The sequence below is a fragment of the Melospiza melodia genome, chromosome 3 (assembly GCF_035770615.1).
Source record: "Melospiza melodia melodia isolate bMelMel2 chromosome 3, bMelMel2.pri, whole genome shotgun sequence".
NCBI lineage: Eukaryota > Metazoa > Chordata > Aves > Passeriformes > Passerellidae > Melospiza > Melospiza melodia.
This window is the reverse complement of record NC_086196.1, coordinates 56,088,828-56,113,669: the sequence shown is the minus strand read 5'-3', so window position 1 is coordinate 56,113,669 and position 24,842 is coordinate 56,088,828. Positions and strand designations below refer to the sequence as shown.

General features: G+C 36.1%; 1 protein-coding gene across 5 annotated transcripts in view; it reads right to left on the bottom strand.

The window, feature by feature from the left end:
* STRN (striatin) overlaps positions 1 to 24,842 on the bottom strand; it is a 70,141-nt gene that overhangs the window by 8,571 nt on the left and 36,728 nt on the right. The window contains exons 6-17 of one of the 5 annotated variants that reach the window (XM_063151860.1): positions 23,493 to 23,628; positions 21,540 to 21,675; positions 17,759 to 17,869; positions 15,372 to 15,458; positions 14,673 to 14,816; positions 12,392 to 12,528; positions 7,867 to 8,042; positions 6,865 to 6,912; positions 6,070 to 6,191; positions 5,047 to 5,214; positions 2,688 to 2,828; positions 313 to 420 (exon numbers count right to left, since the gene is read on the bottom strand). In XM_063151860.1, coding sequence (XP_063007930.1) covers positions 313 to 420; positions 2,688 to 2,828; positions 5,047 to 5,214; positions 6,070 to 6,191; positions 6,865 to 6,912; positions 7,867 to 8,042; positions 12,392 to 12,528; positions 14,673 to 14,816; positions 15,372 to 15,458; positions 17,759 to 17,869; positions 21,540 to 21,675; positions 23,493 to 23,628 — 1,514 coding nt within the window. The remainder of the gene's footprint in view (positions 1 to 312; positions 421 to 2,687; positions 2,829 to 5,046; positions 5,215 to 6,069; positions 6,192 to 6,864; positions 6,913 to 7,866; positions 8,043 to 12,391; positions 12,529 to 14,672; positions 14,817 to 15,371; positions 15,459 to 17,758; positions 17,870 to 21,539; positions 21,676 to 23,492; positions 23,629 to 24,842) is intronic. The other 4 variants (XM_063151862.1, XM_063151861.1, XM_063151863.1 and 1 more) reach the window with 4 other exon arrangements.

Sequence of the window (24,842 nt, the reverse complement as noted above, 5' to 3'; positions counted from 1 at the left end):
AAGAAACACAAACATAAGAACATGAAGATTTTGAAAAAGATTCATTTTATGTTAAATATTTATAAACCCCATACACAGGGCATTCTAAAGAATGGACAGAGAGATCCAAGTTCCTTATCACTTTGCCAACAAAGCTTTAAACGAGCTGGCAATCTTTATACTCTACTGGTGATGAGAGATTTCTGCTTCAGAGGCTATCCAATTCTTGACATCCCTCAGCATTTGTGTGAGTAATACTGATCATAACAAAATTGGGAATACAATTTATATTACACAATGGCTATGGCTAAGATCTGCTGGAAAGATGCATACCTGTGTTGTTGTCGTAGAATTTGATGTGTCTGTCTTCATGAGCAGTGATACTAATTGGAAGAGTTGGATGGCTGATGACTCTGTTTATCTGACAGGAAGAACTGACTGCTAAGAAAAAACCCACACACATCAGCATAAGTAAGTTACTAAGTTCTTTGAAAGATTGCTACAAAGAAAAAAATATGTAGTCAATCTGATTTGCAAAATACTTCTTACATATCCTGGCAACTCTCAGCTAGCACCTTATGTTATACGCTTTCCTCTAAAATACTTTCCAAACTACACAAGACAGAGACTCACATAAAACATATGTATGCCAAATAAGGTCCAGCTTTTGGACATGGTTTTAGAAGGCACATCAGGCAAAAATGTAAAAGCAAAAACTGAGTGAAAACACCTCATTCATACACATTCCTCCTCTTGCCAAGTCAAACTTCCTTCATAACACACAGGACAGGTAAATAAACACTGCAGGCAATATGTTTGAAGCAAACAAAATCTACCCCTTATTATCTGATGTACATGTATTAAAATTATTATTGAAAAAAGGATGCTCAATTATTCATAGGAGAGCAAATTTCCTAGCCTTCAGTAATTCTGAAATAGCATGCATATACATAGATATATATATACACACTGAGAAAAAAAGTATAGGAATTTTCTGGTTAGAGATCCAGGCATTGGTATGATGCACAGGTTAATGCAAGAGGTGTCTTAAAAGTCACAGATTATGAAAAAACCCTCAAATAGTCATTACACAGGAAATCAAAATACAGATATTGTCTTTCATGTTGACTGTATTTAGCTAAATTGCTTCCAAAGAACATTCACACAATTTAATCTAAATTCTTACTCAAATAAACAAAATGGAAGGTTCACTTCCTATTAAAATGGTTTTACACCTTTCTATAAAAATCTGAACCATAAGACAGTGTCAGCATCCACAGGATTAGAAATTATGAAAGTATAAATTCAGGAAAAAAACTCCACATTCATATTCATAAACACTCCTAAAATTACTAAAAGCACATGAACCTTCACCACATCCAGCCATTCTCATGGTTTGAAAATGCCAAGCAGAGGCTTATGCTGAGCAGAAGAGTCCCTAAATAGTGTGTAGGGCATTTCAGGTGACATTTTCCTCTTGTCTAGTTCTTGTAGAAATAATAATTTATTTCTTTAAAATACATGTAAGCTTTATAGTACTGTTACATAACCAAAGATACTAAACAGGGATTGCTAGTTGCCATATCAGGGTCTTCTTTTCCTAAAGGAACATTATGGAATTACAGCAAGGAGTAGGTGCAAAAAACAGAAGGGAGAAAGGGAGGGAAGAAGAAAGGTGGCTTCCACTAAATTGCTTTAACTAATTCAGAAGTGGTTTTTTAGACAAGAACAAAGATGTGGGTTAAAAGAAGACACCTAGCACAGTAAGAAATAACCTAAAGAAGAGATATGGAACGTTCCATTTGCTCTTATAAAATTACAGTCATTTCAATATTTTAAAACACACAAGCAAAGCCAACAAGAATGGCTTAGTGCTTTTTAAAAATATAATTAAATAGTAGAATTCAGTGACATAAATCTCTAAGAGTGAGGGAAAAATTACCAAAATTTTAAAAGACTCAGTGTTTTACCATTGTGGCCTGAATATGAACCCTTATGCTTCAGCTCATTCTGGTCTCTTTTGTAAAGTCATTGTAAAATAATGTACTAACAGCAGGCTCTTAACAGCATCCTCTAAAACTTCTAGTATTGGTCACTGACATGATCCAAGGCATTATATGGATCACAAGGAGACCCTGTGAATTAATGCTCTTTCACTGGAGCTTTGCTTTCCTCCTTCAGCGAAAATTTCAACTAAAGCCCACGTCCAAATGAGACAAGAGTGCAACAAAGCTTAGAACACGGATACCTCTGTAAAAAAAAAAAAAATAATTGACACACACTCCCAATTTTTAAATAAATTTAACATTAAATTTTTGCCTCTTTTGCGGTTTTGGACTGAAGAGAAAATGGATATATTGAATCTGCAAAAATCACAAAGCCTTATTAAAGAAAGTTGTGTTTTTTCTCATGCTACTTGAAGAGCAGCATTTCCTCTCATTCCTTTGAAGCGGAATTCAGAGTGTGAGCTTGTTTCTATCTTATTTCAGAAGTATACACATTCTTCTGCTACTGCAAAACCTATGAGGTCTGTTGTAGTAGTAACAATTTACTGTTATATATCAGAACACAGCTTCTAACATTATCCATCTTATAATTTCTCATGACACTGCTTAATTCTTCGGAAGCACTGAAAAGATTATCAAGAGTAACCATCTTAAACAAGCCTTTTTTTTTCCTTTAGTTGATTTGGGGCTTTTGATACATACTAGTATCCACAGTGGACTCCAGGGTAAGAATTCGCTGCCGTGTCTCCATGTTAAAAATGCTAGTGTGTCCACTGTTAAATGATGCTACCATGAGGCTTGGGTCACTGCTCACAAGGTCTACTGATGAAGGGATTCCCATTTCTAGAAAACAATGTAGAGAAGATGGTGTAAAGAAAATGAAAAAAAAAATTAAACAAAAAAAATCTTTACAAAAAAAGCAAGCACTTCAACACCAAAAGGACCCCCATTATCAAAGGAAATGTTGCATTCTAAAATATAAATTATACCAATCTAAATGGCTTTCCCTGTACGATAACTATTTTAATCCTATATTTTTGGACATGTGTATCAACAACTTTCTTTACTAAGATGCTGTATCTGGAACTGCAGCTGTGCAGAAGTCTACTTTAAATTTAAGAAAGCAAGAACTCCCTGTCCCCTTCTTCTTCCTTTAAATGTAACAGCAATTCTCAAAAAAAAACACCAAACTCCATTGCTTTGAGTAAAAGGACATGAAATTGAAGTGTACAACAAGTGACATGACAGATAATTAATGTTGTTATAATTAACTTAGACAAAATCAGAGCTTAATAAAACACCAAAGTTCTCCAGGTGCAGATTTTGCACACTGGAACTGTCATCATGTACAATTACATAAATGCATTACAAACTTGTATTTCAAAGCTCCTGCCTATTGTGGTATATATTTGATCTCCTTATACTGTAGCTATATGCACACTACAGTACAGAAGGTCAAATCAGCAAAGCTTGGGCATAGGATATATTCCTTAGGATTTTTCTCTTCAAATGTCCTGTTCACCACCTGCTATGTGAAAGAACAACACCAGTTGCAACAGACATCAGGAAGAGGAGGAGGAAAAGACAGAGAGTGAGAAACTGAATTTTAAGCAACCTAATGTTGGATCATAGATTCAGATAACACAGGAATACCATCACATCCCTGTAAACTCTCTAGAGATTCATGGGAGAAATGTCCTTCTGAGACACAGGACCTCAGGAATATTTCTCAGGAATGGCAGTAGTTATCTACAAGTATCCGAAAAAAAGCCAAAAAGGATTGGTGTGAGAAAAAACCACATTGTTTCTCAAGTGACCTTTCCTACCACTGCCATGCCTGCTTCCTGGTAAGCAGGAATCTGCAGCTTCCTGGTAAGCCTACAATGGTTAATCTGAATGACTTGAATTATGAGTGACAGATATTTTAGGGGTTTGTTAAAGGTTATCAATAAGCTATTTGGAAAACCGAGCTTTCAGTCTTTGGATTTCACAACTGGGCTTCATTCCAGTTTAGAATACAAAAAAAAAGCCCTAATATTAGGGCTATTATATTGCCTCTGTGAGGGAAGACTACTCCTCCTTCCCCCTTAGTTTAATAATTAAAACGAAAACAACTCACAGTAACAAACTCCAAAACTCTACCAGGAAGTTTTCAAAGCGGGCAGATAGAGAAGCTGGCAATAACAAGCCCGCATACCTTTAGAAACACAGTTTTGCTAAAGCTAAAATACATGAAATGTTTCTATTTTGCTCAGTCTGTTTCGAATAACAAGCAATGGCATATCTGACCAGCTTTACACTATAATTTGACAAGTCTGTCCAGCTGTAACAAAGTTTATTTTGTCTCAAAGTATTTCTGAAGAGACATGGGACAGTCTCAGCTCATGGGCTGTCTTTAATGACTATCAGCTGTAAGAGAGTTTGGCCACGTCAATGGGCTAGTTCTGGAGTACTCTGGCTTAGACAGACAGCAACTTCCAGAAATTAGATTCTAACCAGTGGGATTTTCACTTGTGCATGACATTTCAGTAACTAACTCTAAAGGAGTATTTTTTTTCAACTAGCACTGTTTAGAATTGCTAGGTTATTGTGATTTTGTGGATCTGCAAACTCAGAAATTCAACTGGAATCTCTGTGTTAGAGGCACAAGGAACAAATCTGGAAGGTACAATGACACTGGCCTAAGATGAAACATTGGTTACTCCAAACCTCCACTGAGGAAGAAAGGGCTTTTTATTCTGGACAAACCAAAAGCAAGGGCTAGTGGAAACTCAAGTCTGAATGTGAATTATGGAGTTAATACACTATCCTCCATGGCACTAGGAACATCAGCAGATCATTTGTAGCAGTTGGCTTTCAGATGTATTTAACAGTCCCCCTGAATGTAGGTAAATATTCAGGTAATGTCAGAGAAGGGTCACAAAATTTACTCTTCCCAAAAACATTCATAAAGATACAAAACTCAGAAAGAAGCACAGGAAGTATTTCTATTCAGTAGCCAAAATTATGTCAGTTTGAACAGTGATGTTCATGAACTTCAAGGTAGGGCAATTTTCTGTACCTTGATTATCATTAAAGATATTGAGAGCTGGAGCAATTTCTGTAGCTTTCCACAAACGTATGGTGCCGTCTGCTGAACAGGACAGCAAACGCTGGTGAGCTCCACTGTAAACCAGACCCCACACTGCATCTGTATGGCCTACAAAAGCACCTCTTAGAACAGAAGGATCTGTGAACCAAACACAACAAAACACATTTCAAAACAAAATCTGAATTAAGTCAATAGCTGTATCTTAGCCTATGTTTAGGCACCAACCTCTAGAAGATTATTGATAAAAAATCCCAAGATCAATCACATCATATCAATACAGAAGTCTTAGTTATTCTGGCATTAAGATGCTTGAATTTCAGCAGCATATGTGACATTCAATTATCCAGTTTTCAACTGAAGGAACAAAACAATGCTTCAGCAGAAGGGACAGTATTGACTTTGGCAAAACACACTTCATTGTTAAAATTCACTTTCAAACAGCTATTAATGCCAGAGCAGTCCCTTTTATGCAAAAGCTAGCTTTGAGACCAACTGCATCTGAAGCTACCACAAGTGCAAAATAAATCATAAAACCTAGACACAAGGCTGACATCCACTCAAATCTAGTAAATTTTACTGAACTGGGCCTTTTTAGCTGTTTCTAGCCAACATTGACAGCTTTGGTGTCAGACTATAAAACCTTTTTATCTCAACTCCACAGAAATTTGTCAAAGAAAAGAACACTAAAATACACATTTCCTGTACTTTCCAAATGATCAGGTTTAGTCCTGTACTTCTAAAACCTGCACTTTAGACTAGCTGTTTCTAAAAATTATGATGAGATTGAGGCTTTTTTTAAGAAAATGACATTTTATCTTGCCATCAAGCAGTATCAGCATTAAAACAAGAGGTTACTTAAGTAATTGAAGATAACATTTAATCTGCTGTTTTAAACTCTCACAGAAGCATTATCTACAAGTTATACTATTTTAGTGACATAACATGACTGTCACTAAACTTATCATGTCACTGCTGCGTGCGACAGCAACGTACCATAAGAGTCATAGGGGTCAATGTTTGGGTTGGTTGTGTTCCAGCCATGGATGAGGCCATCTGTTCCCCCACTGTAGCACTGCTCACCATTACTGCTCATCACCACACAGAGCACTGGTCCACTGGAAGAAAGCCCCAAAGAAACACTGACTGTTAACATTTTCATCACATGCAATGCAGTGTCAATCTTAAGAATTTCCATGTTAGATACAATTCACTTGCTACATGGATTGCAACAAAAATGCTGCATAATGAAATCATGTGCTACAAGATTTCCCATAAAAATGCCCTCCACAATATCTGGTAACACAACTGCAATCAGGACAATTAATCATTATGCACATGAAATGTGAAAAACACCACACTTTAAACTCTAGGATTTCATATTTCACATAAACACATTTTTTCTCTTTTCAAAAGATTTAAGGGGCTTTCATGAAATCATCTCAGTAGATTTAAATTCACTGCATTCATTCTTCTTCAGTTTCATTCCGCATATGCAAGTATGTGTCAAAAATGCAAAAGCTGCAATGATGAACAGAACACCTGAACAAATTTGAACAGTATCATTTGTAGGTTTTTCATTTTAAAATGGTGGTATATCTGACTTCAGATATAAATAACTATGCAGAACGAAGCAGAACACATGGAGATATTCTAAACAACATAGGAACTAAAAGCGTCACATGAAATCAGTAGCTGATAAGGTGGAAATTACTTTTAAAAAAAAATCTGTTTCTGTTTAAAAATCTTATCTTTCTCAAAATATGACAGTATTTCTCAGGAAATACTTACTTATGTGCTCGGAAGGTATATATTGGCTCTACATCAAGAGAAGCACTCCTAAATGAAGTATGAAAAAAATGTTAACATGTGTACCATCTTATATAATGCTTCAGAAAAATTTGCCGGAATCGCTAAATTCTTAAAATCCCTGCTACATCTTTTGCAGTGTTTCTCCCACAACTTCCTCTCCCAACATGATTTTTCATGGGTCTAGGAACTATTTGCAGTCTTTCAAAACATGACAGGATTGGTTGTTTGGATTTTTGTTTGAAGACCTTCAAGGTACTTCAGAGACCCATCAAACAAGCAGCTAGGTACACCAATGGAACAGGAGTGGAAAGACATCAGCATCACATGGAATGTATCATTAAATGTTCTTATTGGAGCAAAGGAGTTTTGGACTCAAAGTTTTTCTATCAACATTGAAGTGCTTCAAAATTTGCTGCTCTGGATTTTATCAATCCAAGGGAGGACTGTGTTATGCCCAGTTCTCCTCAAAAGTGTGACGTACTCCCTTAACCACATCAGCCCCATTACAAATTTCCTCTGATTTCTGCAAATTCCCAACAATTTGCAAGAGACAGTTAACAAAGGAACCTGGCAACATCTCAGAGTTTCAAGCTGTCCCATGTATATGCATGTATGTGTATACATACATATGCATATATATATAAATGCCTCCTATACATTTATATACACATGCAAGCACACTAACAGGCTGCATCCAAATATTTTCACTAGTAAATTAATTTGTCATATTATCTACAAGGAAAATATAAAAACATGAATGGTTTTCATCTTCACAAACAAAACACATTCACAAACACACATGGATTTTTTCTGGCATTCTTTAGGCATCTCCACCCTTCTCTAAGAGCTTGTTTTCCCAGTCTTAAATTCAGGGAACACTTTGCATTAACTGTAAGGGCCATTCAGTGAAGTAGTATCTAGATTTTGGTTTTCCTTCATAAATTAAAATTGGTTTTGAAGAAAATAAAGAAAAATTCTTACTTTTTTGCTGGGGCTGTTTTTTGTAAATTCCACATTTTTAATGTATGGTCCTCTGAAGCTGTAATTAAGACTGGTTCAACTGGATGAAAAGCGAGACCTCTTATTCCATCAAAGTGACTTCTTAACGTAAACTTGGGGTTCCAAGTCTTTCTCAATGCATCCTTATTGTTGGCTATCTAATAAAAAAAAATGCCAAACTTGTAATTAAGCTGGAAGGCACAACAAAAGGAAGAAATCAAAAATTTAGTTTGGCATTTTCAGAAGATGTCAAATTACCTCACCCACTTTTCACAAGAACCCGCTCTCAAACAACAGTCCACTTAACACTAACCAGACACTTCAAAATGAGAACCAAGGTAGACATATTCCATACGAGTAATGTTGCATCCACAGTGATAAATTCTATGCAATTCTGAAATAATCTCATGTCTGTCAAATTACACAATTTAAAAGCACTGATAATTCAATTAACACAGTTAAGTGTTTAAAATTTGATCTATGGCTCATTCACTTACAAAATTCGGCTCGACTCACCAAGGTGCGGTCCCTGAATATCCAAAGTACTACTGACATAACACCTCTAAAGAAAAGATCTGAGAGAAACAGAGAAGTCTCTAGAACCACAGAAAGGAACACAACCTAACTTACCCAGCTAAGGCAGCACAAGCTCTGTAATAATGCACGACAAGTAAAGTTTGCCAGAATAGAAAAAAAAGAAAGGCAAAAAGGACTTGGCTACTTCTACTACTAAGAATCTAACTGGCAGGCAATAAGGTATCGTGTATACAGACACAATTATTTGGCAATAAATGCATTGCAGATGATCCAAAATAAAGCCTTTTAATAAAATAAGTTACTTCAATATTGCTCCTCTGAAAAAATATTGACACAAAATGCTGAACAAACTTTTTCACTGTCAGTCAACAATGTCATGAGTTAAATTTACCTTTCCTTAACCAATGCTGATGGTGGTTATGGAAAACCAAGAAAACACATAATTGTACTGATGTTTATCATGTTGAAATCTAAAGATAATTCCAAATAATTTGTATCTTTAACTGCAAAGATGAGAGAACTATTTTGAGCCACTTCAAGAAATATTTTATCCTGAGGACTGGAGGTGAAAGAGGAGGCTTAAGAACAGAAGTGCTTTGTTACATCTGGATTTAACAACAAAAATATACATAAATTAAAAGGTTCTATAGATTTTAAACAAGGAGAAAGGAGCCACAAGAAACAGCAGGTTTAGTCTCATCATCTTTCTTAGTAATGACATACTGCCTTGCTCAGGGAGACAAGTCAGTTTCTTTGCCAGTTTACTGAGCCAATTTGGCTGGGTGAGGGAACAGACAAATGCTCGAGCTGGTACAAGGATGCGGCAGGACTGCACAGTTAGCAGCTCTGGCAGGTTTTCTGAGGACTGGCCAAGAAAGTCTCAGCAAAACGGGTACAAGATGTACAGATATCTGGAGAGGAATTTGGTTGCCTCAACATAGGCACCTAATGCCAATCAGGTGCTGGAGGGAACCTGCCTGCCCTCCAGCTGCCGTACCAGCAGCACGGGTTCTGTGCCACAGCTGCAAAAGCCACAAAGACACCTCAGATGGCCTAACAGTGAGTTCCAGTCCTGGCAAGATAAAATTCTATATTTGCTTGACATTCATTTAAAAATGTCCTTCCAAAAGGAGTCCAAGAAGGGCACTTCATAAACTGGAAAGCAGATGGAAGGCAGTCCCAGCTAGGACACCAGCAGCAGAGCTGGAAACAGATTCTAGTCCTGACACATCACCCACCTGGCTGCACCACATCACTCTACCCACCAGTCTCACAAGCTCTGAGGCTGGTTACTCACACAGCACACAACCTCCTTCTGTCTCTCCGCACCAAAGCACAACTGTGAGGTAACCCAAGGCCTGAAAAGCACTTTGGCGGGATGCCAACCCCAGAATTGGCACCTGATCTGGATTTGCCAGTTATAATAATACTTGTGTCTATACAAAATTGAAAATGAATTGAAAACAAATTGAACGCTAAAGACAGCAATGACAGGTACTTCTCTTGTTCAAAGTTGTAAGAAATCAAACAAGGGCCCACTGCAAAGTCTAAAACCTCCAAATCAGTATTTAACATTAAATGTAATGATTCTGTGGTTCAGTCACTCTTACCTAAAATTTATTACAACTTTATGAAGATGATTAATCTATCCAGAAGACTAGAGGAAAAAAAAAACCAGAGCCAACTAAAGTGAACATTTGTCAAGAATGTGTAAAGGAAGGAAAAAGAAAAGGGAAACTTAAGTGTATTGGCTAGCAATCTGGAAAATTTAATCTTGTTAGATACTCTAAAAACCAATATACAAAAAAAAAGTCTTTTAAGTAATAAATTAATAATCTTCATTACCAAGTGAAAACCATTCTTCAATTTACAGTCAAAGCACTATGTAAAAAACTGAAACCATGAAATGAGGTAGGCTAATGCTGCCATTTTTACAAGAAAATAATCCAGCAAAAATGTCAGTGAGATGAAAGGAACCAAAAATGGGAAAACTGTCTGCCACTCTTGAAAGCAAATATATTTAAAGACTGATTCACGTGATCTTTCAACTTAATTCTCCATATGATTCAAAACTGAAACTTAAAAATAAATACTAAGCTTTCACTAATCATACCTGATTCACATTTGGCAGCTAGATTACATTATCTGTAAGCTAAACTTACAATAAACTTGAAATAGGAACCACAGCCTTTCATTTTGCTTCAATAAAGTGCACAGTATGCACAGTAACCAGAGCAAATAGTTTTATAAATTTTTTTTAATTGTCAGCACTAGAAAAAGGTAAGAGTCAAGGTAACCACGAGTATGAATTCCTGATCACAGGACTTCATACAGGCATTGGACAAATGAACAAATAGAAGCTAGTATTCTCTACCATGCAGGAAAGGATTGGAGTGGATAAAGAAGTGCTACTCCATAAATGAAAGCTGTTAGTTCAGGATACAGAGACATGAACAAACACAACATTTATATGGACACTTGCACAATGAAGTCAAGCAATGAAAGCATCTTGTACAGATGGGTTAGCTTTGTCATGTTCTCTGAATTTAAAATCCAGCCTTGGATTTTTAGGAGCACCTTTAACAGCAATTTATTTGTACATTACTGTACCCCTTTCTGAAGACAGAGTTAGGGACAATTAGTTCTTAAAAACATCAAATTGGTAGATAATACTGAAATACTGAATATTAGCAGAAATGCTCTGCATTCATTGCAATATTGATGATTCATAACATATCACATGTTCAGAAACTTGCTCTAGTGGTAGGGCATGTCTCTGCAGTGGCACTCTCAAATGAGTCTAAGATTTTATTAACTATGTATTTCATTGCTTTACAGGTAAATACAGGGGTAGAACTTCAAAGTAAGGACCTGCATCTTATGTCCAAAGTCTCAGATTTAATTTGTCATGGTAAAATCCCAGATAATGATTATTTAAGAATCAGATTTACTGAAGGATAGGATTCATCCCCATCAGAGAATTAAAAATTATCTCTGAAATCCCTCAACCTTGACACAGCTGGGCAATGCAACAGCAAGATTAAACTGAAGCTGACAGATCACACAAGAGCAGATGAATAAATTAATACCTGAAGTATCTTTTCCTAAGAAATCAGAAACACAGAAAAAAATTGCATACAACTGAGAAGATGTACTGTTAAGAAAGATTTTTTTCATAAACAGTGCAAGAAAAATAAGGCCACAGAAGTGCTGTCCACAAAACCCTCCCAAGAGTTCTGGTCCAGTTTCCTGTTCGAAATGAAACTATTCCTCACACCAGAGGTAATGTAAACCACAGTTTTAAATATCTCCCAGGAGAGGGATTCCTTTGTTTCTCTGTTTCAGTATCACCTACCACATAACTTTCTCCCCCAGTGTCGTACCTGAACCTCCCAAGCCATAATTTGCTGTTTTCTCCTGCTTTAACACTTGGCACTATGGAGAAGCTTGGCTCTGTCATCCTTACAAGCACCCTTCTAACACCTGCAGGCTGCTATTCAAGCACTCCTCTGCATCCTAACAGCTAAGCAAGACCAGCTCCCTTAACATCTACGCATCAGTCAGAAGCTACTGGATACTCCTCAATTTTTCTACAACCCTTTTTAAGTGGAGTGGCCCAAAACTGCACACAGCCCACGTAAAAGGGACATAAATGTCTCTCAATCTACTGGCCATGATACTCCTAATTTTGCTCAGTCACTGGAGTTACATGTGCCCAGATGTACCACTATCACTAATTTACTTTCAACTACTTGCACAACATGGCAGGCAAATGAGAGGAGAGGGGCTGGCAGACAGCTTGAATGCTGCTGTGCATGGGAAGGAGTCCTTTGCCAAGTAAAACTTTGTGACATCCTCTGGCAGCATAATTTTAACTGGAGAATGTTTTCTGCTGAGTCTATACACAAGTAACTTGCATCTGCCTTCAACAAGACAGAAGGACATTGAGTTACCATTAATAACCACTTACATCATAAGTCAATGAATCTGCCTCATTTGCTACTGTAAGGCCTGCCAGTTCTCCAAGACCCAGTTCATTTTCAAGGGCTTCATCTGTTCCCATAATGAAAGATTTCCCTGAGGATGGAGGGAATGTTAAAGCTTCCACTGCAAGAAAACAAAACAAACAAAAAAATCCTGAAACATAGATTTACACTACAGTGTACAATAAAAGCACATTTTCTGCTTTTAGAATGCTACATATCTGTCAAGTAGCTGAGGGCAAAAAGATCCACAGAGATTCACAGAAAAACAGCTATTCCAAAGATAATCACCATACTCACCAATAAGCAGCACCCTCTGAACACACCTACACTTGAGGTGTGTGCGACTCCAGACAGTAAATGGAGCCAGCCACAGGCAGGAAGGGTGTGCTACCATTAATCCATTTAAAGTGCACAAGAAACACAGAAAACACCTTCCCCAACTCAACTACAAAATACAGCAAATAGATATTGAAGAAGCAAAAATGTAGATAAAAACAGCTGGTGGGAGCAGCCTAAAACAAAGCCCTTCAAGCACTGCTCTTTGAATGGGTCTCTTAGTTATTACCTTTTCATCACAAACATCTTTTACCTCCTCCACCCCTAAGTCTACACTACAGTTTTCTTCTCCTGTGTTTTGAATTCACAATGCAATATTTCACTTAACACACAATACATAGATGACATCAAATTTGAAAACTTCCTAGAATAAAAAAATGTGTGCCCAAAATATGGCGTCTCAGCTTTATAAAGAAATACACAGCTAACATTAATACCGAACTCAAACTGGTAACAATCAGCTGTCCTTTTTTTGTGAGAATCCATGCGAGTCTCTGAATTAGAAAACACATTACTGAAAGGACATGAAAATAGAGCTCTGCTAATACAGCTCTCAGTACATGTGAGAAACGTTGGAAAGGGAACATTCAACAAAAAATTCTTCCACTTCACAAAGCGTTGCTAAGTTACCCCCTTCTTTCATGAAGAAAATCACTGAGCATGAAGGAAGCAGAACTACTGAGATCTTTGGTAGCTATTCCACACACCAGAGCTTTTTATGCATCTTAATTTTAACTTGGCCGACCTACTTTTTCACTCTCACTGAAAGACTGCTAAGTGGAACTCATGTTTTGCACATTTTTCAAAAAACATATTTACCATTTTAATAGACCACATGATACCACAGAATCATAGAATGGTTTGGGTTGGAAAGAACCTTACAGATCATCATGTTCCAGCCCCCTGCCACAGGCAGAGACACCTTCCACTTGATGGGATTGCTCAAAGCACCATTCAACTTGGAACAGAACACTTCCAGGGACAGGGCTCCACAGCTTCTCTGGACAACGTGTTCAGTGTCTCACTACCCTCACAGTAAAGAATTTCTTCCTAATATCCAATCTACACCTGCCCTCTTTTCAGTCTGAAACCATTCTCCCTTGTGCTGTCACTACATGCCCACATAAGAAGTCCCTCTCCACCTCTCTTGCAGGCTCCCTTTAGGTACTGGAAGGCTGCCATGTTTGACAAATTAATATATATAACTTCATATCCTATATGATATTATGCTCTACATTACAGCAATTCAAATACTGAATCAAATAGATGACTCAGCATTTTCCAGACTTAATAGTAGTGCTTCATTACAAAGATGCATGTGTGGCTCTCCATACTTGGACTAGCCCTATGAGAATTTCTCCTAATTTTTGGAATACATTATGGAAATTAATACACTGGCAAGCTGCAAGTTGTCCTGTATGATTCACTACATAATCATGCTTCACTGCACATGCTTTTGAAAGCTATAGTAAGGCATCTCTGTTTACCTGCACAGCCTCTATCTTTGTACTTTGGAAAAAAGAGCACACTTGTGTGTGTGTATGTATACATACATACATTTAAAATTATGTCAATGGGAAAAAAAATTATGCTCTTATGTCCTCAGAGCTTCTGGCCCACACTTGTCTGCCAGGCTTGAGCACAAACAAAAGCAAGTGATTTAGGATGATTATATTACAAAGCCACCAAGTGCCAAATTATTTTTCTCATTGTGCTCAAAGAGATTCAGCCAAGACTTGAACTTAGGCAGGTGTCTTGACCTTACTAATAGTAACCATAATGGAGGAATGGGAATGTCATTGATTACACCTAAAACTTGCAATACTGAATCAGAATTTGTAAAGTGCTTGGAAAGTCAGAGAGAATAATTCTTTAGTAACTATAAACATTTACCCTCTATGAAGGGGTATGCACTTTTTTAATATTTACCTTCATCCGTCCTGTTTATCTCATGTTCAATGAGCCTTGAACTACTGGGCCTAGAAGAAGGTGCAACAGATGGCTGTAATGAAGGGAGATCATCAACATCTCTCAAGTTTGCAAGCATATCTTGCAGCTTTGACCTGTTGGGCCCTAACCAGAAAAAAACAAAAAATTAAAGGGTTTAGGCATAGTTCACGATGACACTCCTTTTATCAGATATGCTACAGCAGCACATGCAACAATGGATCCTACCTTGCATTATGACATTACCACAGAAAAACTAATGAGCACTTATTTCAGCAGTAACTAATCATCCAGCATGAAATGAATTTCAAGAAGAAAGTGATAGAAGCAGCTGAGAATTGTGAAAGCACAATTTTCCCCATATGAATGGACTCATAGGCTACTTGTACGGGATGCTGAGGAATGCCGCCAACTGAGTCACACTTTAGATAATTAGAATATTTACTTTGCTAAAACGATAGCTGACATCCATGAATATTTTAGAATTTGTGCATCAGGTACTTTGTGCAGCATATTCTTATGACAACATTATAATTTAAATTTATTTGTGCAGTAGTGTAGTATCGTGAACTATATAATCCAAGAAGTTATACTTATATTAAAATAAAAATGCAACTGGATTCACTGGCCTACTTCCTGAAGCTACATATGGTGAAGTCCCATGCCCTTCTTGACACTTACCTGTGCTTTGCTCCATCATTTTCCCACATCCCTGTTTTGACTGTTTTATATAGGATTGAGGCTGAAACATATCTTCGGTAGTTTTTCCTGTTGTAAGTTTAATTAAGAATGGGAAAATGTCTTACCCATAGTCCATTATGTTTTTTCCTAGACCAGTAAATAATACAGCTATTTTCAAGCAGCTTTAACACAGTAGTGTACTCTTAATATATGTATTCTCTCAAAAAACCATTCTATGATTCTATTCTCTTATTACTTCACAGGAATGTTTACTACAGCCTTGCAAAATCATGAGTTTACTAACGCAGTTGCAAATGCTACTTTGTCCACCCTAATCATAATGACTGATAATACACTAAATTGTATTTAACTTGTCTGTCACCAAAATATTACTCAATCAAGAAAAACACTAAGAAGGATTTTGCAAGATTGTTTCACTATAATATCTGCTTTATAAAAAACAGTATTTTACTTAGTAGCAGTTCAGTGGCTAAGCACCATATATGATGAAATTAAAGTCATAGAAACAAACTTTGTAAAATTTATTGTTATTTAGTTCCTTCTTTTTTCTCCAGACAGCCTCCCTCACATTCTTCTTCACTATGTGCAACATTATGAATAACTGAAAACAGGTTCTGATTCTTCCTGAATTTTCTGCATTGATGGCCCTCCAATGATGGTTTGTCCATGGAAAGATGCTTAATTTCACTGCTACAGTAAACCACTTTGTCTCCCAAGATCAAACCAATCAAATCAATCCAAAAGGTATTGAGCAGCAATTATCTTCATGAAGGAGCACTGGATGTCTGAGTGCTGCCTTTCCATTGTGATTTTTTATCATAACGATATAAAACATATTTCAATAATGTCTGCATCTATATTAACAATTAAGTTTTATCATCAAAAATAAAAAGACAACAGCTGTTCAAGAACAGAATTTCAACACTTGGATTAAATAATTTCTGCTAGACTAACCCCACAGCTATTTACCCTGAACCACATAACATGTCTGTGTATTTTAAAAATAACAGACAAGTTACAAAAATCACTTTCATTGTAATCTTATATTGGCATGCCCTATCTTTAACCATAAAGAAATTTAGAATCAATTTTGTTAAACATGAACACTTTAGTCAGCTCAGATTCTTGTCAGACTTGCAATTAACTTCCAGTAAATTAAATTATTCCAAAGATGACAAAAATATCACTTGAGAAATTTAAAGCATGGTAATTATTTACCTTTTTTTGTTTTTAATTTGGAAAAAAGGAGATGTTTAGTTTTTGTTATTTCATTACATAATTTCAGCCAAATAACCAACTACTGAGTAGCAGCTAATGAGAATATGAATACAAAAAGTAATAAAACAAGTCAGTCTCAATGTGAAGCTCTGACATATTTACATCATTGTGCATATCTCTTTGGAAGTGAGAATTTCCTTGGTGTTCATAAGCATCTTACCACAAAGGGAGAAACATCCCTGAAATTTCTTACCAGACTACATGCAATATTATTAATATACATCTTTCACACATGAATTCTCAATATGGCTAGGTCTTTGAAACACAGCCATGAATACAGTGTTTCATTTTAAACTCTCCATCTGAGTTCAAAAATTTAATGGCTTACCTATCAAAACCAATTGATTTTACAAAACATATCTGTATTTCAAGAAATGTAACAAAAAAATACAGGGCTAGAAACTGTATTTCAGATACTGTTCACAGGTGGGTTTTTTTTAAATAAAAATACCCAACTTTTTTGAAGGCTAATCCCAGAGGTATGAAAGTTAATAAATAAATCCTGTGATTTACAAATAAACTGATGGTCATAGTTGCTTCCTATTTCGAGCCCTGCATAACAAATTATGATGACAGCATGACTTTCATGTTGTGAATGTCAAGTATAAACAGGGGTAGAAATTAACCTGTTTTCTCCCACTGTCATCTAATAGGATACTCAAGAGAGTTTCCAGTTTGGTCTCTTTCTTTATTTATTTATATACCAGACTTTAACTCTTCCTGTGAAACTGGCATGTTTCCAGCTAAGAAAGGATTCTGAAGTCTTCTGTATTAAAGTGTGAAGTATTAAAACAATGCCTTGTACAATTTAAATATCTGAATAACAAAAGTACAAAACATGCTCAAAGCAAGAATTTTTAACTAATCCAACACTTGGTTGGAAGAAGTTATATCTGATCCAACTATTTATCAGATAACTTGATCGTCTGTCATTAATTTCAACCCCTGAGAACTGGTGAACAGGAAAGCAGTCAGGAGCAGCAAAGTAAAAGAGTAAGTAATTTTAGGAAAACATTGAAAGAGAGATAGAATTAAGGGTGTGAAAGATGTGAGATTTATGATTTTAAGGTGCAATGTTTTCCACTTACTCTTCACCCCCTTTTTCCCCTTGCGCTCCTTTTTGTATTGTTCCTTGAGTTTGGTTATAACTCCCTGGTCGACATTCCAGGCTTCAGGCATGAGACACTGGTCTTCCTTTTCTAAACAAAGTGAAACAAATGAAACATCCTTTTTCAATAATGTCACCAAGTGATCTCCACTGAAGGAGGCAACAGCTGCTGTCAACGTTTGTCTTTTATTTTAAACAGACAGAAATAGCATCAAGCCTGTGAAAGCTGCAAAACTGCTACTCACATTCCACTTCTGTTTGCTCAGAATGTTCTTATTAAAAATTGAGATGAAATTTCACATGTTTAATTCTCATAACCAAGCACATAGCTGTCCATAAATGTAAGCAACATTTACTTTACAATAAATCAGGACACATTTTTCATCTTTTTCTTTCCTCCAGGGAAAGAATTATTATATCTAGAAGAAACAGCTATGTTACTCGTCTACATAACTTTACAACTCAGATGTTGTGTACTGCATTTCAAATTCTCCTTTTATTGTTTTTGTGCTACGTTGTCATTTACACAAAGCAGTAGCACATTTAAATAATTTTGTAACACAATATTCATGTCATCATGGTTTAAATAAACACTTAGAGCACTAAAGCCATGAAACTTTACATAAAGGTGAAGGCCTGAGGTAGTAATCTTTGGAAAAAAAGTACAAAACATTTCAGCGTACCTAATTCAAAAACACCCCCACATTTGGATTTGGTTTTTTTCCCTAAACATCTCCCTCAAATTGTTTCCTCTGTGGCATGATACAGAATAGAAGAATCCTTCCAATTCTACAGTATTCAGAGATTTTGAGCAAAACATGTTACGTGAGTTCAAATCCCCCAAGCAATTTTTCCATATATGGAGGCTGTCCTGAGGCAGCTTAGGAAAATAATTTGTGAGAGGAGGGGAGGTAATACAGCTCTTCCTCGTATATATTTTCTTTACCATTACAGCTCCAAAATCTTTGAAATGCATTATCTTTTTGCTTTGTTTTTCTCATTAAAATCTTAGCCTTATTATTTAAAGATTAATTCCTTTCAGACCAAGTTTGCTTTCTACATCGATAAGCTATTCTAGATCTTTCAAAAATCAAAACAATAATAAACTTATCCTCAGACCAAGCTGCAGAACTTAAATGTCTGTAGAGGAAGCACAACATTATCAATCACAGTCTGAAGGAGTCACTATGACTGGCCAGAAGATAAAAACCACACATAGGTTATTAATGTGACTGACTTGTCAAAAATAAATAGTGCTAAAAAAGACCTAGGGATCCTCTATCAACATCAAATTCAACAGGATTCAGCAACATATTCCTGCAGCAAAAGCAACCAACAACATCCTGGGCTGTATTAACAAGAATGTAAGCAAGAGGGTGAAGGAAGTGACTGTTCCCCTGTGTTGGGCACTTGTGAGACCCCAATTTGTAGTACTGTATCCAAGACAATATTTTTAATGGTGAGACCAATTATCAGCAAAGTGTAGCAAGTCTAAGGCAGCCACTAAGACTGTGCAGGCAGCTGGAGCAGATGGGCTACATGGAGGGGCTGAGACTACTGTGAGAGCTCAGTGATGCCAAAAAAGGCAACTTAGTGTGGCTTCTAACTACCTGATACACAGATGTTGAGACTTGCATCACAGTGGGAGAAGATACTTTTTAAGGTGCTCTCTCACTCCTTTGAACCCTTCAGTCACGATCCTATACTCCTGGAGTGACAGATTAACTTAAGACCAAGTTTAGCAGTTTAAGTCTTTTAAGAAAAGCTATGAAAATAAGTATTAGTAAGCTGAAGAGAGACTCCAAAATAGATGGGCTAAGTAATGTCCTCTTAATGCATATACCTCAATTACCACTAATGAGCAAGAATTGCATAAAGAATTCAAAAAATATATGAGAAAATCATACTTCAGAGAATCAAGCATCTAGTCTTTGTGGAATTAGGCTGTAAGTTTTAATCATGCCTTTCCTCCCTGATTAGACAAGACATTTTTCCCTCTTCCAGAAAAAAAAAAAAAAAAAAAAAAAAAAAAAAAAAAAAAAGTTTAAATAGATTTTTATTAGGTTGTTGCCAGGAAAACACCCAATATATTAATTTTCTGCAGACTGTCCCAGCATGCTTTCCACATGTCCCACAGATACTATTCAACTTCAGAAGTGGATCCTGAACTATGGCTATTCAAGTGCTTAACAGCTTAAAAATTACCAGAAAACATTTGAGGACCTTTCAAGCCAAATGGGTTCAACAGTTTACTGTAACTGAACAATAACACTTGGAATCCAAAATGAAGAAAGAATTTCCTCTGTTGCTGCTGTCCCCCCACTACAACATCACTCTACTGTACCACATTAACAGTTTCACTTAAGCTCGCCTAAGTGATTTACAACAGCAGTTCTTTGAAGAAGCTAAGTCTTACATAGTTACCATAAAAGACACAGGCTGCGAAAGAAGTAATTGAAAAACATGAACACCTCCAATACAAACAAACCTTTTTGCATTTCTGGAAATGAAAGGAGTACTTTTAATAACAATTTATTTTAAATGTTAGACTTCTGCTCACTGGTACTCAGTTGTCATCAATGAAAGCAAAAATAAACCAGAAGTGTGAATTTGAGAACAAAAAGCTCCTGTTGGCATACTGACTTTTTGGTGACACAAGCAACAGCTGCACTGATCCTGCATAAATGGATAAAATTTTAGTATTAAAAAGCAGTATCCAATTATTTTTTTTAAGAGCAGCATTTCTAGATTTGTTTGTTGAATGACTGCTATCAAATGATCAGCAAATACTGACTGCTGTATCTAATGATATTACAACACCCTCTTAAGCAGAGATTACATCACACTGAACAGTAACTTGGAGTCCAACCAGGAGATGGACATGGCTTCAGTGAAATACAGCATCTTGAAGATGCTCATGTGAGAGCCACAGCTACCATGGCTTATCTGTCTGTCACAGCTGCAGCTCCATTACAAAGCTCAATCATTTCCCATCATCTTCACTAGCGCCATGTGCACCTATCCTTCAGACTTTCCAGAGCAGCTAAAGTAGGAATCAACTTCCCATCAAGATATTTAACCACTTCTCTTCTTTCTCCCCTTCTCTATACCGAGGGTTTAGGCAGAATAATTATGTCAAGGTAAAGTGGAGATGGTGGCAATGCAGGTTACAGGACATGAACCTCAAAGGACAGACAGCAGTTTGTGAAATGTCTCTGTGACTAGTGGCCCTAAAGATATATTATTCTGCTAAATTATAAAAGAAAGTTTGAGCAGCTGAAGAGTTCATATTAACTAAATTACTAACCCACAACATGAGTACAACTCATTTGGATTTTATGACTCACATTACTCTATGCATCAAAGAGAAAAAGCAAAGATGACAAAATAACTTTCATTTCATAATTTTAAAATACAGCTTTATCAGAGCCCTTCATGCACATGGGTCACTGGAAAAATACATTGAAATACCACTCATAAAATTTAAATTCTATCTGCCTTAGAATTAGTGAAAAGGAAAAAGACCCGAGGCAGAAACCTTGAAGATTCTTTACATTGAAGCAGTTTACAGAAAAGAGATTATATCAAGAGGACTTAAGTCTACCAATTATTTACTGATAATAAGATAGAAATAGAAATAGTAGAAATAATCAAAAGATGCTGTGATCCTGACAGAGTTCTCATTCAACGAACTGATCAGTCACAATATGTTCTTAGCACACTTTTTTTTTCTCCTGGTATGATCCATCAAATTTCCTTACCCCAGTCTGTTCCATCTCCTGAACTTCTCGATTCCGCATCACCATCATCTGAGGTAACCAAAAAGTCAAACTCTTTCAAAGCCTCTTCTGTATCTCTGTCTTCACTGCTGTCAGATAGCACTCTTTTCCTTACAATCTGAAGGGTCAGAAAGTACAGGGAAAAAATGCTGACTTAAGTTACAAACATATTTTTAATCCAAGCAGCACTGTCTTGTCGTCTATGCAAAACCCAAACAGGAAGTCGAAGAGGAAGCAGAAAAGTACACATTAATAAGCAAATCTGGAATAGTACACAGACGTTGTTCAAACTCCTAAGTGAAAATGAAACTCTTTCTTCCTGTGACCATCAATAATCAATCACGTGGATAATAACCTACACTAATCTACACCACTATCTTTTCTTTAGTACTATAAATGTACAAACTCTCTCTTAAAACATTTCTGAAAAACACATAAAACACACAAACAAAAACTCAAGAATGCCACAGAAAAGACTTCAGTAAAACCAAACTCACTTTGCTTTTCTGAAAATAGCTAACTTTCAATTCTGAAATCATTCTCTATGTGGACCAAGACTCAACTCCAGGAAACAAATAAACCAACCCCAAATCCCACAGCTGACAAGAGCTGATTTTCTTAGACTTTGTAAGTCATTCCATCCTGAATGCTTTCTTAGATTGTATTGCTACTTAAACATGTTGCTTTTCATGTTTAAACTGAATTTCCCTCTCAGATTCAAAAGCAAATTCTGGTAAAAGAAAAAAATATACGATTTAATGAAGAATTTCACTTTAAGTTTTCCACAAATTTACTTTTTCCTTAAAAATCAAAATGAACTAGATTCTTTGCAGTTATTTGACCAACTGGTAAGCTGATGCATGATACATGAAAACCGTAACACAATTTTTACTTCTACAGAAATAGAAAATTTACATTAATCAAAATGTTTTGACTTGGACCCTTGCAAAGGGTCAGTCTGTAAAGTCTCCAGTACATAGCCCAACATCCCACAGCTTATGAGGATGACTGATTGTATCTCCTCTAAATACAGAGAGCCAATTTCTAAACCTGAAGCAATTCTAAACTTCAAGCTTCATTTCTTCAGCAGGCTTAGTGAACATACTGTATTACACAAGACTTAACAGAAGAGTCTCAGACTTTAGTTCACAGCCCATGAATGACAGGAAAGATCTGAAAAGATTCCCTTTAAAAATTTCATAAAACTAATGGGATTTTAGTGTTAATTCTTAAAACTGACCATAAAAACAATCACATCCATCATCTCTTATCCACTTCAATTTTTAGGAAACAATTCACTGAATAAATGGTAATTTTAAAGAAGAGTACTGATTGCATGTATCTATGTGATCATATGAATAAATCATATAGCAAAGTATAGATCATGAGTGAGGTTAAGGCATTTGACTGAGCAAACAAAAAAATTTCTTAACTACATTAGAGTTCTTCCAGTTAAACCTCTTCCTTCCACAAGCCATAAATACAAGTGCATTTTAGTTTTGTAATCTAATACAATTTTTATAAGTAATTTCAAGTATCATTAATTTTTTAATAAATATTCAAGAATCATTATTGACATGCAATGTTATGAGCAATACCTTCAAACTAAGCTGAGAACTGTAAAAAAGGACAATGATACCTTAAAAATTGTGTTCCAGTATCTATCAAAAATACTAGTCAGTATGGAATAGTAAAGAGACAATTTTAGAAAAATTTAATCTAACTCAGAGCAATAAAGATGGCAAAGCATAACTTGTATGCAAAAACTTAGAAATGCATATAAGTCCTCTTTTGCACACATGCTTGGACAGAACATCATAAAGATGCATTAATGATTTGCATGTGTACATACACAGTCATATACTTTGCTTATAGGCACCTCATTAATCTCACTTTTTCTGTTCTTCGTAACTTTCAATTATTTTTTCCACTCACTGTTGCAGTATCAATGATTGTTTTCTCTCTTCCTTCAATATCTTCTTCATCTTCCTCATCACTAAAGTCTGCAGCTGCATTTTCAAGAAATTTGAAGGTCTCTAGCAGAGAGGCAGAGTCAGTCAATTCAGGTTTCCTAAACAACAACAACAATCACCATCATGAGAGAAAAGAAATCCCAATGGAGTTTCTTTTGCAATTACTAAGCTGTTCTGTATTATTACATCCAACATATAAGACTAAAATAAGCCTACAAGTAAAAATGGACTGTTAACAGCTAAAATTCTTGTGGCCAAAGAAACAATATACATAAAGTGTATTATTAGAACCAACAATTATTCTTAGTATGGCTGCCATTACTAGGACAGAGACTTCAATTTTTTATTCAAAAAGCACTTTAAAGCAACATTCATTTGAACATGCCCAAAACAACATCAATTCTGCTATGCCATTACTGAAAGCCTCAGCAACAAGGACATGAGCCACAGCTACCAAGCTGAGCACCCACATGTACATCAGGGTACAGGAAAACTTTGCTATTGCTAGCTGATGTTCCTCATCTTGCTGGGAAACACCAAACTCTAGATCTATCATTCATAAGCTTTTAAGACATGATAAATATGCCACTATAAAAGAATATAATGGGAAAATATCATTTATGACTAAATAATATTTGAATTTACATTAAACAAATAAGAAAATAGATGAAGATGGGTAAAATTATGACTGTGCTGGCAGAAATTTAGGCAGTGCCTCAGAACAGGAAGCATAAGGGTTGTTATACTAACAACAGAAGAGGAAGAATCCAAGAAACAGGACTGTAACAATTACTAAACTCTGACAAAAGTACAGATAAAGCAGTCCTAAAATTATTAACAGGATTTGTGTTTACTATGCAGAAGATGCACTTCTCCATCAACCCCTGAAAGATACAGCAAACAAAATTCATTCATCTTGAATTGTTACAATTCCTTCCAGTAAAACCTGGTACAATCTTTAGATGGCTTTGAAGCAGTGAAGACAAGCTTTACTGTTTTCTTACCTTTAATCAGTAGACAGTTTTTCATAGTTCATCACTAAATGCACGTCATCTTGATTCTCACAACCACTGAAACAGCAGAAGTTTCCCCCTCTCTCCTTTCAGAATTGTAGCTCTAAATTGTTTTATGCAGTCACCCTTAGTACCAGCAAGTGCCTTGCTTTCTGCTAAGCATTTCAAAAGGTTCAATCAGCTAACACACCTATACAGTAAGGCCTTGTAATCCCCCTGCAGTGTGAGCACCTGATCATCCATCCATCCATCCATCCATCCATCCATCCATCCATCCATCCATCCATCCCCCACTTACT